Source organism: Simochromis diagramma, unplaced genomic scaffold (genome assembly GCF_900408965.1).
Source record: "Simochromis diagramma unplaced genomic scaffold, fSimDia1.1 OVJJ01000453.1, whole genome shotgun sequence".
Classification (NCBI taxonomy): Eukaryota; Metazoa; Chordata; class Actinopteri; order Cichliformes; family Cichlidae; genus Simochromis; species Simochromis diagramma.
In genome coordinates, this window is record NW_024387471.1 from 1,220,332 (window position 1) to 1,237,116 (window position 16,785).

The window sequence follows — 16,785 nt, forward strand, 5'->3', positions numbered from 1 at the left end:
TCCTTCATCCCTCCTCCATCCCAGTTTGCCTTGATCCACCTTTTTATAATCATCTCCCTCCCTTTAGCTCTCTTTGTTTTCGCTGTTCTCCTGTTTTAAATGATTTATGCAGAAAGGAGGAAATGAGGATTAAAGAGGAGCTGAAGCCAGTGCCAGTGTCTGTGGCACACACCGACTCTTTCAGGACCACGAGCACATCAGGGCTAACAAGCTGCTTTTTTCTGTCTGCTGGCAGTTTTCGTAGTTTTGCATCTGTCCCTCTCTTTCCTGCACAATCCCGGCTTTATCCCTACTCAGTTTTCCAACTTACACTCAGCTTCTTCCCATTTGAATGAAGATGTGCTTTTTCTTATCAAGGTTGGGAAAGTTGTTGTCAACTATGTTACAGAAGTTTTCTCTCAGCCTTTTGGTAAATGGTTTACATGGTTCACTGTTCAAACAGGAACTCGTTTTGCACGATTCTTCGAGAAGGTCAAACTAGGGCTGAGCGATATGGCCTAAAATCCATATTGTGGTATAATTTGAAGCATGTGCAGTAACGATATGCATCGCAATATATTCTTTTCTTCTGCATATACATGTCAAAATGACTGAGCAGTATAGCATGCCATTTTAAGAACATTTACTGTGCAACAAACTTTTTCTTAAAATTTTGCAAATTCAAACGTGGTCAAAATATTTTAAAGATGTAACAGATCTTTTTTCCAAACAAGGGGGAACACAAGAAATTCTTTGTAAAAAAATTATACCAAATAAAAATGAAGATAAATGTGCAAACATGTGGTGGTCCAAGGCCTGCCCTGACTAGTATGACCGTTGTCTGCTTCAGGGCAGCTATTCCTTTTGTTTGTCATGGAAACTGCATTGTCTGCATATCTGAGTGGACACAAAGTGCTTTTATTTGTTCCTGAGTAAATCGGTTTGGCTGAGATTAAAGTTATAGTTTTTACACAGCTGAATAAACTTCAAGCAGACAGCTGATTATCAGAAGTGTGAGATGCTCAGAATTTACTCCGGTGTCCTGTTATATTTTAGATAGCAAGGAGTTTATTAAACTTCACCGAAACAATCTGCAAACTTCATTAAAATTGAATAAACTATCATCTTGTCTTTATTTTTAGTTAGCACAGACCTTAAACACTTCAAGCTGTAAGCTAATGATAGTTATATAAGAGCAGATGCTGCTGGTGCAATAAGCTGTACGTTTTACGTCCAATGGATGATGATCTGATTAGTCGACTAGTCGCAAAAATAATCGGTGACTAGTCGACTATCAAAATAATCGTTTGTGGCAGCCCTAGTTTGTAGACGGGTTAAAAGTAGGCTGGGGCAGATCTCTGCCCCCTCTGAGCTTCCATACTGACCATTCTTCAAGCTCCAAAATTCAGCCATGTTCGTTTACACAAAGAGTCCAAAGCTTTAAAAACCTGAGTGGATTCATTGTTTTTCTCCTGAAATGAACGACCTTCTTCTTGGAGCTGTGTTGATGCCACCAGGCCAATCCATGACTGATAGTGTTCCTGTTTGTCTGCTTGTTTATTTGTTTCTTCTTTCTTTGTCCTGTACAGGTGTGTCTTACTGCACTGCCAACGTGTTTGGGATCATTGTCATGCTGAAGCCTTCCCAATTAAACACCTGCCAGATGGCATTGCATGGTGGATCAAAATTTCCACCATATAATCCCATCTGGTACTTTCTGCGTTGATAATTCCATAAATTTTTGACAAGATCCCAACACCACTGGCTGAAATCCTGATTTTCAGTCCAGTTCTTCTGTAATTTAGCAAAGCTTTGCCCTTTCTTCTTGTTTCCTTTCCTTAAGAATGGCTTCATGACAGCCGCCTTTCCACTAAAACCTCGCTAATGAGTGAAAATTTGTTAAAAACCAGCCAGAGGACGGAGGAAAACTTTGAAAGATATTTAGAAATCTATTGCTCAAGACAAGCATAGGAATGAAAGAAGCTAAATATAAGGAAACGAGGCGTGGCTCAAGACTATTTCACAGCAGTGTAAAAGCAGGAAACTGGGCTAAAAATGCAAAGAACAAAAACAAGATTTGAGATGGGAATAAAAAAAAAAAAAAAAGGCAAATTAACAAATCTGTTGTGTGCTGGAAGTGTGAGAACAAATAAAACTGTTCAGTCCGCCTCGCTCTGTTTTTCTCCTCTTTCATATAATTACCTCGGTGTGATGGGCCCACTGTGAGAATGCTGGGCTGGAGTCTCACATTAGATGGAACGCAGTCAGAAAACAGTGTTTGTTTTCATTGAGTGGTTGGTGGTCTGCACGGAGACGGTGTTTTCAGTTTCCTCTGAAAACACCGTCGGTCTTTCGGATGGACTCACGGCGTCTCACAAACAACATGTTTGTGTCCATTTACATTTCATAGACGATCTATAGTGGTGAAAATGTTTGTGCAGAAATAATTGTAATAAAGTCAGCCTGACAGAATATCGGTGTAAAAGGAAGATCTGTGAAAAATAAGGAAACGATAATAAAAGTAAAACTCTTATTCCAGGCAAACGCCAGTCGTATGTGTGTCTACATATTTAGCATAAAATGGCTCTGCTTGTCTGTCCTGTTGTGTATTTGCAGCTGTCTCTCACCAAAGGTCCAAATGTGACTCTGACATGCATCTATGAATAGGTAGAGGATTTAGCTTTTAGCTGTTACCAGAAAGGCAGCCACCATTTCTCACCCGCATGACAGAAATGCAAGCAAGAGTGGCACATTGAGCTTCCATGTGTTTTGAAAGTCAGGAATTCCTGTCTGTGGCGAGCAACCTTTCGGGGATATCGAGACAGCGAGAGGAACAGTTAAGAGGAATGTGCGATGAAAGGGATTTAAGGTCAGCGTGATGAAGCCGGTTGTGTTTTTGCGCAGTCACTGCTACGGTTTGCGTATTTTCCCCTGTTTACGCCTCCTGATCGAGTTAGATTTGTTAATTGTGTTGTTTCCTTGTGTGTGTTAATCTAACGTGGCAGTCTTAATTGATCTTGTTAATGTGGGATGTAGGAGGCGAAAGAACGTCCTCTGATGCCCTGCGGTTATTTTGACACTCAGGCGGTTAGAAACACAAGATGGTTAGGGAGCGAAGGAAGGGTGCCAGCCTCAATCTAACACAGCGCGGGGCTGAAGTGCAAAGAATCACGGCAACAGCCGCGAAGGCCAGCTGGGCGGGTGACTCGAAAGTCCACTGTGACCGCGAAATCCAAATGTCACGACACACAGCTTGTTCAAACTAAGAGGCCCCGACTTCACCTGGTATTAAAATATCCTGTAATAGATAAAAGCTCTTGAGTGATGATGTACTGATACTGATTTTAAAGTGTGGGTGATAGATGCACAGATCAACGGCCTTTCAGGAACTCTTCACACTACGAACATTTCGCTTGTGCAAAATTAATATGGCACAACCGTTGAATATTGATATTGGTATTTGTTCTGGGTCAATATTCTGATACCAATCAAAAGGAGCAACATATGATGTAGGGCTGATGTACCGGTGCGGCCTGAGGCTCTGTCCAGATGTTCATGGGTATCTGAGTAAATGTAGCCTTTTCTCTGTTTTGTTAACGCTCTGTTAGGACCTCCAGGGTGATTTTCACCTCCTTTTGACTTTTCAAACGACCTTGAGTGCGTCTGTCTGTTTAACGTATTGGTGCTGCACGTTTGTGGCTTGAAATGTTGATGGTCAAACAGTCAAACAACCTTTCCAGGTGTTTATAAAAACCACCACAGCTGGTTGTTTTCAAAAATACTTTTTCTCCAGCAGGTTTATTAACGAGTCAGGATCATTTAGCGTTTAACGCTGTTCTGCATTTAAAAATGTCAACCTTATTAATAAATGATCCATTACATAAGTAAAGAGAATCATATTGCCAGCATAGCCGATGTAAATCCATTGGAAACGGGGTTGAGTAAATAATTTTGCCATCTTCCAAACTTACACGAACATCAAGAAAAAGCTAATCTGTGATTTTAGCACAGCAATAATTGCAAATGATGTGTTTGCTCAAAGTGCATAGACACACATCATAAAAATATTAAACTGCCCAAAGAATCTGTGTGTCAACCTATTAATCAGTTATATGGTTAGATAGCTATATAATTGCTCTATTGATCAGATGATTGATTGATATACACACAGAGACTGCTTTTCAGTGTTATTCTCATCTACATTACACCGGCACATTTTAATTGGCCCAGGGAGGCTCAATGCAACAGAGACAAGAGACTGTGACCAATACACGAGTGACACACCAACAGATCTGCAAACCGGCTTTGGAGGAAAAACATGCAAATGGCCCACTGTGAAGTGTGCTTTCTTTCCCTCCTGTGTGGAACTTTTCTTTTTACGTGTGTGTGTGTGTGTGTGTGTGTGTGTGTGTGTGTGTGTGTGTGCGTGTGCGTGTGCGTGTGTGCGCGTGTGTGTGTGTGTGTGTGTGTGTGTGTGTGTGCGTCTGCTTGAGTGCTATTCCTGTGAATAAGTCCCTAAGAAGACAAAACCATGGTTGAGTTGTAATTCCTGGTATTTCTTTTATCCTCGGTTCCCAATCATTAGTCATTTGCTTCCTATCAACGAGCAGTCGGCGTGTGTGCACGTGTGTGTGCATGTGTGTGCGCGTGTGTGTGCACGTGTGTGTGTGCACGCTTGTCCTTGGCTACGTTTTTGTGATGCTGAAAACATACAAATATCTCACCTCATGTGTTGCCTCGTGGATGGCACACGGTTTGTGTTAAACAGGCGGGTATCTCGTGTAAATCACAAGTAATTCTGTGTTAATTTTGAAACGGTGAGTGTAGACTGGAATCATAAGCTAATTTCAAGTGTGAATATAATTGTGCATCGTAATTTTTAAAGCTGTAAATTATTCATTCAGGTGATTTTTTTCTATTATTGCATTGTCTGTGACGATGAGGCAAGCAACTTGTTGTGCTGCTCAGGCAAGTAGCTTCCTTCTAAGCCACATGCCAGGACGTGCAATTAAAGAAAAACATGGCATATACACATACTGCACCTCTTCACCCTGAGGTGGCTTATATTTTCTCGGAAAAGAAAAAATAAAGTGGAATTGCTTAAACCAGTAACTGGTGTAACCTGCAATTCCCAGGAAAGGTTCCTTGGGAGAATGCCAAGCAGCTTTATCTCTGCCGAAGCTCGGCCACGGCGCAACTCGAGAGGGACCCAGACAAAGAGTATCATATCCAAAGACGTGACCTAGGTTTCAGCTGCTGAAACTCAACACCGGGGCAACCGTCACTCCTTAGTTTGATGCTGCAGAACGAACATTGCTCCACATTTGAATACAATTTAATCGTACTGTTGAAGGGAAATGATCGACTTTTGTTTCACCTGATGATCAGCGTTGCATCGTCTAAGCGTGAGTCCTGTTTTGTTTGTGTGATTCGCAGAGGTGTACGGGATCAAGCTCCTAACACCATGGATATGGACACGCAGCCACAAGGACAGCAAGCAGCTGTGCCAGTGTTTCAACCCCAGGTAACCCCACACAGATGCACACTGCAACACCAGTCAGAAGGACTTAGGATCTGAAGTAGGATGCAGACTAAGATAAAAATGGAATTACTCAGCCTCGGCATCCTGTGGTCAGCACCTGTCTTAGCCTTTATTTAACAGATGTGTTCAATGCCGTTTAGTTTGATTATAGATTGAAGAATGATGGGAAATTCCTTCATCTGTTGTATTCCTCCTAATTCCTGTTTTAAACTGTAAATATTTCATGCTCATCTCTTCTCTCTGCATCAATCAAGATGTATCTTTCAGCCTGATCTTCATTCAGACCTCTGTAGCCTGTGTAAGACAGACAGTGGATGAATGTTGAGTTGTTACTATTGATCAGAGATCTGGAGGCTGCCGGAGCCCGGCCTCCTCGCAAGCCTCTTTCGGTTCGATACAACTCAAGTTTGCTCTGTGCAGATCAGGCCGCTGTTGGATTTTAATATCGTCTTCCAACTTCAGGCGCATTGATTTCTCTACAGAAGGATGTTTTTGCCTCCATAAGTATTGAATAGACTTTAAACAAAGAAGATCATCCATATGCCCCTGAGTAAACGTGGAATCTTTTTGAGAAAGGAGCACTAAAAATAGGCTCCGTACTCGTTGTTGTTTTTGTTTCATTTTTTTATCTATTTATTTTTTCAATGCGTATGCAAGGGCACGGCAACATTAACACTGGAACTGCCAAGGGGCTTGATTATTCTGAGATTTGTAATTGCAAAATTAAGGATAATTGGGTTGCACACAGAAGAAAGTCAGATAAAAGCGCTAATAATTAATTTGACTTAGGCAACCGTCCCCCCACGCACACGCACACATACAGTAGATCTCCAGCTGATCTCCCAGCAGTTCGTTACGTGTTGTTGTTCAGTCTTAATGATCTCTTTCTCTCTCGCTCTGTGTTGTTCCATCTATTTCCAGCAGTTTACATCAGTGTTAATTCTAGGCTCACCTCTTTCGCTTAGGTACTCGGGAGCACGGTGAACTTTCCATATTGCATCATTTTTTCAGTCTCACAGAACATGTTTGAACCGATTCCACATTCAGCGGAAGATGGAGTCAGATTATGCAGATGACTGTCTAACCAGCATCCAGATGGGTGTCTTTCAACAAGTCCTGTATCCGTTTCACAGTTTTCCTAAGGTTCAGTCTACTCGGCAGCAAAGGGAGAAAAAAACCCTACCAGCCTCTTCCTGGAGAAATCTGAATTGTATATGTGATGAAGGATATTCTGTATCACTTGCAATATAATTTCTCTTGGTCCCGGAGGTATGATGCATATGCATTAGTTAAACGAGATGAGCTGGTAAGATGTGCATTTTTAATGGTGCATTTGCTCTTGAGTGAGTGGGAGGGTTAGTGGGGACCCCCCCACCCTCCACCACCATCCCCCCGGAGTTTGATCGTCACTGCAGAGTTTGACAGACACAGATCTGTCTGTAAGCGCTGAGACAAGGTGGTGTGGAAGGAGAAGAAGAAGCACCTTTGGGGTGAATCCTGCCGGTTTGACTGCCTGCCTGGCTCGCTGGCTGACTGGCTGAGGATGAATATTGCATGGTGCTTTCTCAAGGGGGCTGGTGACTGGTGAGAGTGGGAGTCGCTCCCCCCCCCTCACCGCAGGGCTGCTAGTTGCCGTGTCTGTCTCTTCTTGTGTTCCTGGCTGTCTTATCGTATATCCGTCTCTGTCTGTTTTGGACTACAGCCGAGCTAATTCCACATATTTTGGAAACACTGTTTTCATGTGAAAACGACGTTGTCCTCAGCACAGTCTGATAGTATTTTGGTCGAGATCTCTCGAGACCGTATTTCTTCCTGTTTATCCTGTTTTGAGATTAAACTGACATTACTGATGACAAAGCTCTGCATCACAGCCAACATCTGGACAGTGGTGAGAAAGAAAGTGTATTCATGGAGTCTTGGATTAAACATCTGGAGAGCTTAGCTGATAACTTAGTTATTTTAATATATGCACTTTTTATTTTTATATTATGTTAACAAGATGAAGAGTTTTGGTTTTATAATGTGTGAACTGGTCTTCTTCTACTTTTTCACTGGTGTCCGTGTCGTAGGTCATTTTCTCTTTCTTCCTTTTTTGCCTTTGATTTTTCTGGTGTTACTGTTAAGTCTCCACATCCACAACAAATAGACGTGCACCCACTGATTATTAACTCTGGAGTCTATTTTTGAAAACCTCTGCTGTCTAAAAAGCTGTTCACTGCAGGATAGCATGCCAGAGCAGAGTGACGAGCTTTCAACTTTAGCCCTCCTCGTACGTCTGTGCCCCGAGTTTCTCTTTCCCGGCGCCTGCGTGCCTCTCAGTCTCTCTCCATGTGAGACATCACCTCTCTGCTGCCGCTGGCCTTTCTGTGGCAGCCGTCGGCACTGCTGGGCTGTCACGTCGGCCCTCTCTTCTCTGCTGCTTGTCCCCCACTGCCCCCCACCCTATCTTTATCCCGTCTTCCCGTTCCCTCTTCCACTCTCCATGTGTCTTGTCAGTTGTGTTTGGCAACGGTGTCATTATCGGGCAGCCCATATCACACCTCCTCCAATGAGCTGTCTGTCTGCTCCCCGTCTGTCTCTCGCTCTACTTTCCTCTCTCCTTTTCAGTCCCCCTGCTAGCTCGTGGTGGCTGTGTGTCACCTTTATACCCGAGACATTCTGTCCCTCACCGGCGTTACCCATAATGCCTTGCGCAGCTGCCACTTTATCTTCGTATCCTGCAGCTTGTCCTCAAGCTGGAATAATGTGAATGATGTGAGCGTGCTGTGAGAGTTGACCAGTATGTTTTATTTTATTTTATTTTTTAGACAACAACACTGATGTTGCTGATTATCAGTAATCGGGGACACTAAAAGTCAATATTTGGAAACATTTACAGGTAAAAATCTTTGGGCCAAAATTTAGAAGAGCTCAAAACTTAGTTTCAGTTATTTAAATAACAACAATAGCGAGACATTCAAAGTCAGGCTGCTTTTTTATTGATAACTGCTGTAGTAATATTATGAACTAATTGCAAAAATAGCCCATTTATGATTACACTGCTGTCTGTGGTTACATTGTAGTCACTGTGGACCCAGATGATGATGATGATGATGTGCAGTAGCACTAAATAAAAATGTAAAAACATTTACCAGTCCTTTAAGTTTGTACTTGGATCTGAAGTTGTTCTATTTTGACGAGTTAATTTTCTTCTTTGTAAAGCACCTCACCCGTCTCTCCTGTGCGCACCTTCCCCTTCGCTCGTCATCGACTGAAGCACCGGGTGGGAGACGTGATAAAAGAGCCTTTTCCCAAATGTGGTGACATTATGCTCTGTTTTTATTTTTAACATCCATCCTAAAGTGAGAAATATCCTCTTTCTGTTTCCTCTCATCTGATGATGACTGTGAGCGATCGGTGTATGTAGTAGTCCAGCCGCGAGCCTCTGTGCGCGCCCGCGTGCGTCCACATGTGTCGCTGTTACAGGTGTTTGTTGTATGTGGAGTAAAACATCAAGCTATGGCTTTGCACATTTAATTAATAATGAATCTCAGCATAATGACACATTTTTTCTGTGCATCACTGGGGAAATGGGATCAAAATTGCCGTGATCGCCCAGCTGTTGCCGTCACCACAACCCCGACACAGACTACCCAAAACAAACACACATTCAATGACCTGCTTTATCTGCACAGACCCATGTCTATACGACCGTGTGGGAAAAGTGTTTGACACTTTAGGCACCGGAAAGCTCCCGCCATCGAAATGTTTCTGTTCGGACAAAGTCGTACCCTGGCGCCACGGAGAAGTGGAGCGTGAAGAGGACATTCAGAGTTCAGCAGAAAGAGTTGCATTAACTTGCAACATGTTGAGGTCACAGGCTGTGGATTCATTATGTGACTATAACAGCTCATTATCTCACAGAGGACTGGCGACCGCTAACGTCCAACATTCCTGTAATAGTGGATTAGTGCTGACAGTTAGTGTGGCCCGGGCTGTCAGGTGCAACATTCAGGACAGGTTTGGACCGTGATGGTCAGTCTGTGACGCTTATGATCCCATTTTGCACCAATAAAAATAAAATAGTAACAGACTTTGAAGTTTTATTAATTTAAAAAGATGTTGGGGACAAAAAGATAACATTGTATCTATCACACTATTTGTTAATATTAAACAAATTGCAGTAATGGGTGCTGCTTTACCTCAGTGGTTGAGGAGGCGACCACAAGCTGTAGAGCCAAATGCATCGTCTTCCACGACTCCCAGCTATTCGGCCTCCTCTTCAACATAACTGTCGAAAAAAGGATTCCCACCTTTACTTTCACTGCAGACTCGTGACCTGCGACCTTTCACGGAGTGTGTGGGTCAGACATTGATCGAGAGCGGTGACTGCAGATGGAAAGAGGCAGTTGCATCACAGCCATTTTTAATTTATTTCATCAGAGGTTTTATAAATAAGAGCGGAAGCTACTGAATCACAACTTCAACAGATGATACAAAACATATATAGGAGAGAAACCTGTAAGTATATATTTTGAATGAGATGGTAACAGTATGTGTTGGATTATTGATACGTGAACTATTATTGATATAGTTCTGGGTATGGGTAAGACGACACGGCCTCCACATGCAAAAACATTTTGGGATAATGATATTTCAGTGTTTTATTTCTTTTTTGCTCTTCATGTGGGTCCAAGCTGGAAAAGCACAATTTGGATTGTGATTGCGATACAAACATTTAAATTCAGGATGTACCATGTGTGTATAAACAACAGCAGGATAAAGTGGTTGCATTACCATCAACACATTTTCAGGTCGACTGTCAGAGGTGGGTCATATGGGTTCAACATTAAATCGCAATAATCGTATTTTTGACCACATGGAAGGAAAATGCTGAAAATTTTATTAATGCTTGCAGCTTGCAAGCAGCAGCATTTATAAGTGCATGTAAATCCATGACACACTTCCTAATTCAAAGAGTGCCTGCATGGAAATTACAGTACAGTAGTCCTAAGGCAGCATTATATCCAGCGGCACACAATAAGTCAAGTGTAAACAGAAAAGTAGTTTTACCTGGAAATTTGACATAGAAATGTAACTTTTCAACACTTTATCATTTCTTTAGTTTACTCCATGGTGTGTTAGCCCAAAGCGGCTAAACAAGTTTGTCGTTTCCATGTTGAGCAAGAACAATTTTCTTGCATATTTTGCAAAGTGCTCTGCTTTTCAGGAGGCAGTTGAAGGAGTTTTCTTTCTAAGCACTAAATTGTCACCGGAGGCTTTTGCTCTCAGACATGCCTGGGCCTGAGCCGTTGCTGCGACGTTGTGTAGTGAGGTTTTTATTTGTACAACTTTACAGTATTATTGCAGCTCCGGTCACATACCAATGTTTCATTGACATAATATTGGTCAGTTTTTTAGATTGAGTGTTAACAGTAAGAGAGGGATGGAGATAAATTCATTTCCTACTTCCAGTGTAAACCCGCCTCGACGTTTCAGGTAAACGGGTGAAATTTCATAAACACGTAACCTGATCGTTACTGCGTTTTAAAATGATTTCTTTTCAACGTGAACTAATATGTGTAAAAAGAATAATGGGGACAGGTTTTTTTTTTTTTTAATGTGGTACTTATATTAACTTAGCAGTTGCACCATTTGCATTAGAAAAACAAAAATGGACAGTGCTCAGGCGCGGTCGGGGCTCGCTTCAGTCGACCGGTCTCGGCATTCTCTGGCAGATGTTGCACACAAACGCATAAATATAAATACGAGCCCTGATTAACAACCACGTTTGTGTTTGAGGTCATGATATTTGTCCGTCACATGAACAGTCAGATTTAGATCCGTCCAAAATCCTCCTCTCCCGTTTTTGGCCAGACCGTGACCTCTGCGTCACTCAGGGATGTTCCTCTGTGACTTCCTTTGTAGGTGTGCGTGTGTGTGTGGCCTTGTCTTTCAGCTGGGAGCTCCTGATTGTGTGACACCCATGTGCAGCAGATGAGACGGCCTGTCAGTCAGCTGTGGCCCGGCTGCCCTTTGAAGGCCAGGCCAGGGGGCGAAGAGGTGCCGCAAATGGCCTGTGAAGTTTACATACACTGCCCACTGCTAAACAGATTAGCTCTAATGAAGTGTCTAATGTCGGGGGCACTGGCTGACATAATCCTGCCTGGCAGCCCGGCCCCTTGGCTGCCAGAAAAGCCGCCCTCCCTCCAGCCCTCTCTTCCGCCCTCGCATGGCCTCTGCTGCCACCCAGGGCGACTGCACACGGGGAGGTGCCCACTGTTAATCACGCTGGACAGTGTGCGATCTGACATGCAAATGTAGGTCATTGCATATGTAAATGTGTGATTACGAGGCTGGCATGCCAGGACACATTAGCAAGACTGTGCTCTCAGCAGGCGGTTGTCACAGCGCTTTAGAGGCTCATGCTAACATTTGTCAAGCTACCACGCAGCGAATGAAAGCAATGCCCTCTTGTCCTCCCAGCTCCATCCTTTGCTCTCTCTCCCTCCCCTTATTGCTCTCTCTCCCTCTCTGTCCATCCCACTGCAACTTTGCATCAGTGCTTCTGTCACATTATGCGAAATCATCCCCCAATATGGTTGCATTTTCAGCGCAACACACCTTGGAGATAATAATGAGTATGTATAGGTTTAATTTAACTAACTCTCCATAAAATGTATGGATATAGATCTTTCAGTCATCTGTCAGATGTCAGTGTTTTCCGTGTTGTCGTAGTGAATCCTCGTAGTCCCTCCTTTAGACGTACGGTTGTGTTGAAGGGTTTGTTGTGGATTGTGGAAGAGTGCATCATCTGTGAGTCCTGACAGCTCGGGATGACGGCGGTGTCATGCTGAAAAATGCACACACCTCAGCGGTGTTAATTGGGCAGGGCATTTGATTGGCTCGCGCCTCTTCCTTTGGCTGTCAGCTGCGGAAAAACATTGAAAACGCATGAATCGGTGCCCCCCCCCCCAAAATAAATCATCCATTCTAGTGTTAACAATCCAGTTTGATATTGTGCTTCTCATCATTGTCTGAATTTCATGCCTTTTTATTCTTATTTTACTTGTTTTTTTGCAGAAATGATTTTTGGCCTTTGAATAAATTATTTCAGGTTATTTCTTCTTCTTATTTCTTTCTGATATATTCGTTGGCTTTAAGTGTTTTTTACTTTAACGATACCTCGTGCCTCTCTCAGGTCAGCTGTATCGTGTATGTTTTTCAGTGGGTGCCCACTGTAACTTTGTGTAGAGCGAACAGCTGTAATGACACACCCTTCCTGTGTGTTTTAGCACCCAGCAGATTCATTTTTGACCCTCTCCACCTTTTTATTTCCCTCCCCTCGGTCCTAGGTCACTCGCCCCCTGAGCTGCTCCCACAGCAGCGCTGGTGACATGCAGCATTCTGATATCTGTCACCTTGTGTTTGTTCCTGCTGACGCCTTTTACAAGTTTACCAAAAGGCTGGAAAGGTCACACAGCACGCTATGTGTATTATTCACACATTATATCCAAGGGGCTCATTCTGGTTTATTTTTGAGTGTTTTTAATTGCGGAGGTGAGTGACTCAGTAGGTACAATCACTCACGCAGTGAGGAGAGGTGTGGAGTACTTTGTTCTGTGGCCCAGTGCCAGACTGTCAGTGATGGGACTCGACAGATGAAGGGAGAGGATTTCACGGGTGCCGTTTGATCAAACACACAAACAGAAAAAACACTTGGATTAAATAATATGACGCCTATATTTACGTGACTATTTTCCCGTCCTCATTGGAAAATAGTCAACTCACCTTTGCTCTGCTCTGTTTTTGCTACAGAACAGCGTGTTAGCCTCCCTGGATGTTGCAAGGTGTAAGTGCACGGTCTAATACAATATCATGTTACTGTAGTAATAAAGCATTACATTTGGCATACATGACATTAGGGCTGCCACGATTAGTCGACTAGTCACGATTACGTCGACTATTAAAATCGTCGACGACTGATTTAATAGTCGACGTGTCGTTTGAAGCTTTCTAAGATCCCAAAAGACGCAGGAATAAGTAGCAGGATTTAAGAGTGTAATAACGGACTGAAACAGAAGATGGCAGCACTGCATGTACAAGGATGCCAGCTGCCGTTAAACCCCGAAGAAGAAGAAGAAGCTGTGTCCCAGAATTCATAGCGCAGCCCAGCCCAGCTCAGTTTCCAACAATGGCGGCAGCTAGTTAGTTTTAATATTATTCTTATTATTCTTTCTGGGTCACAAAATAAACGTTTAACATATTTTCAGGCGAGAATGTAGCTGTGTAAACCTCAAATATCTGCTCAGTTTATCAAGACACCGCATACTTTCAAAAGCGCTCCGACGTTTTCGGAGACGTCTGTTACCCACTAGCTCGATAGCTAGCCGGGGGCAAGGCTCACTAGAGCCGTGAGAACACCGGACTCCCGGCAAATCGTTTTCAAACCCACCGCTGTCTTTCGCTACTCAGGTTAAACATGATATATAAGTCACTTAGATAACTTAAAATGTTATTGTTTGGCTTTTTTCAGTATTTTATTTGTTCCTGAGTAAATCGGTTTGGCTGAGATTAAAGTTATAGTTTTTACACAGCTGAATAAACCAAGCAGACAGCTGATTATCAGAAGTGTGAGATGCTCCAGAATATACTCCGGTGTCCTGTTATATTTTAGATAGCAAGGAGTTTATTAAACTTCACCGAAACAATCTGCAAATTTCATTAAAATTTAATAAACTATCATCTTGTCTTTATTTTTAGTTAGCACAGACCTTACACACTTAAAGCTGTAAGCTAATGATAGTTATATAAGAGCAGATGCTGCTGGTGCAATAAGCTGTACGTTTTACGTCCAATGGATGATGATCTGATTAGTCGACTAATCGCAAAAATAATCGGTGACTAGTCGACTATCAAAATAATCGTTTGTGGCAGCCCTACATGACATGATACCGTTTTGCTACCTTCAAAAAGTTGAATGATCGTGTCACACAGTGGAAATATAATCATTCCTGCCGGCAGGGTTTTTAGCGGGTTGCAAACACTATTTTTATTGTATACGGGGATTTTAGCTTGTATTTGGGGTTCTGACTGTGTTTTATCCTGAAAATAAATGGTGTGTTTGAAGCCAGCTAAGTTTCTGTGCTCTGAGCGCTGACTCACTCGCTCCCCTTTCTGCTTGTATGTATACAGACGTGGTGGTGAAGATTTAGGTCCACCAGTTTAGCAGCTACAATCGTCCTTGAAGACCTTTATGAGCATCTTTGGCAGCGTCTAACCCACATCCTCCAGCCCTCGTCTTTTTTATCTTTCAGTAACGCACAGATGGTTTCACCTCAGTGACAAACTAGTGGCAACAGCAAAAATCCTGCAAATACTTTGTTTTTTATTTGTTTTTCTCTTACACAGAGAAAGAGAGAGTGTGTGCACGTGTTCATGGACTGATATCATGCGTGAATAGTTACTAGTTGTATCTTTCCTGTTTCCTCCAGAAACCGTTGCAGCCAGATATGGGCCATAATTCACTGGCTAACTTCCAGATCGAGAAGAAGATTGGACGCGGCCAGTTCAGCGAGGTGTACCGAGCGAGGTATCTGCTGGACAACACGTCTATGGCCCTGAAGAAAATTCAGGTGAGGAGCGTAAAATTTAGCCCGAGTTAAATCTGTCACGAGGCCAATGCTAATATATTCACACCAGCGGGTGTTTCGGTCCTTGAAGTTCACCTCAGCCATACACGGAGCATTTACAGCAGTAGAAGCTCACATATAAATACTGCTGCTGTTTCTGGACAAACGCAGCTGGGTCACACTCGCTGAGTTCGACTTGTCACTATGTAGAGAAATTTAAGAGAATGTAATTGTGATTGTGTTAGTGCCGCCAGAGCGGTCAGCATATTCAACAAAGTCACATTTGTGAGTTATTTGCCTGTGAAGTGCAGTTTGACTCACAGTGTGACTCTGCACTTGTGTGTATCTGCACTGACAGTATCTGTGGTATTCACTGCCTTCTACACTCGCACACATTGATAAGAGGACACGTTGTGTACACACACACACACACCTCAGATATACGGGCTTGTTACTCAGATATGAAACACCTGTAGACACTCCAGCGCCACCCTCTAGATAACAGTAACCGTGTTCTCTGTTTAGTGTTTTTTTCCACCCTTAGTTTTCTACATCTCTCCATCTTACATTTTTTGAATATGTCATAACACCTCCTCTCTGTCCTCTCTCACCCTCTCTCTCTCTCCCCTTTTGATCTCTTGATAGATATTCGACTTGATGGATGCCAAAGCTCGGCAAGATTGCATCAAAGAGATAGATCTCCTTAAGGTAAAGAACCAGAGAAGAGGGAGACGGCGCCATGCGCTGCGCTCTGTTCTCTTAAGGTGCCTCAGCTGAGACCTTCTACCACATGAAAACAATTGATCTGCACCAGACGGCGTGGATCTGCGTGCTGTGTGTGCGTGCGTTTCCTCGGATTGTTACAAATGCAGAGGGGTGTTGGAGCATTTGTGCACACAAGTGAGAATGTGAATAAGTGTGTGTGTGTGTGTGTATTGCTTTCTCCTTGAGTGTGTGTGTGCGTGTGTGTGCGTGCAGAGGTACAGCAGTGTTAAATCCCCCCAGGCACACATCGGCTCCTTTTTAATGCCAAAACTATTGTGGTTTTTTTGTGTTGTTGTTTTTTAACAATCTTTTTGTAATGTTTAAAACCAGCCAACAGTGCATCAGCATGGAGACGTAGCAGCGTCTCTCATGTGTCTCCTCACTTTGCTTAATTTAGCTTTACTGTTTTTTCTTTGTGCAATGAAGTTTTTGTGCTTATTAAACCACCTTTAACATGTGTCAGCCAGGCTGCTCTTAAGCACTAATGAACAAACTAACGACAGCTCCGATGTCTTTCCTGTCTGAGAGATCCTAGATGTGTGTCAGAGCCCTGCCTGTGTTATCTGACTGTGTGTGTGTGTGTGTGTGTGTGTGTGTGTGTGTGTGTGTGTGTGTGTGTGTGTGTGTGTGTGTGTGCGCGCAGTTCTGGCAGCCCTATCTGTAGCTTTCCTTCACGGACGCGTGTGCACTGCAGGCAGTTTGGGCTCATATGTACGCTCAGACGTACACATTAGACAGAAACACAAAACACAACCAATTAGTTTGTGCCACTCAGACTTCATTGGAGCTCCCGGGGCTTTTTGGGCCAATCAAAGACAACGATACTCTGATGCAGGCGAGACCAGGCTGTAATCTGAGTAGCAGACTGTTGAGTCGATGGCAGAAGAC

At 43.1% G+C, this 16,785-nt stretch overlaps 1 protein-coding gene across 2 annotated transcripts in view; it reads left to right on the forward strand.

Moving 5' to 3' along the window:
• nek7 (NIMA-related kinase 7) overlaps positions 1-16,785 on the forward strand; it is a 60,785-nt gene that overhangs the window by 15,942 nt on the left and 28,058 nt on the right. For both annotated transcript variants that reach the window (XM_040015037.1, XM_040015036.1), the window contains exons 2-4: positions 5,416-5,503; positions 14,995-15,135; positions 15,778-15,840. In XM_040015037.1, the coding sequence (XP_039870971.1) occupies positions 5,444-5,503; positions 14,995-15,135; positions 15,778-15,840 (264 nt within the window). In that variant the 5' untranslated portion in view covers positions 5,416-5,443. The remainder of the gene's footprint in view (positions 1-5,415; positions 5,504-14,994; positions 15,136-15,777; positions 15,841-16,785) is intronic.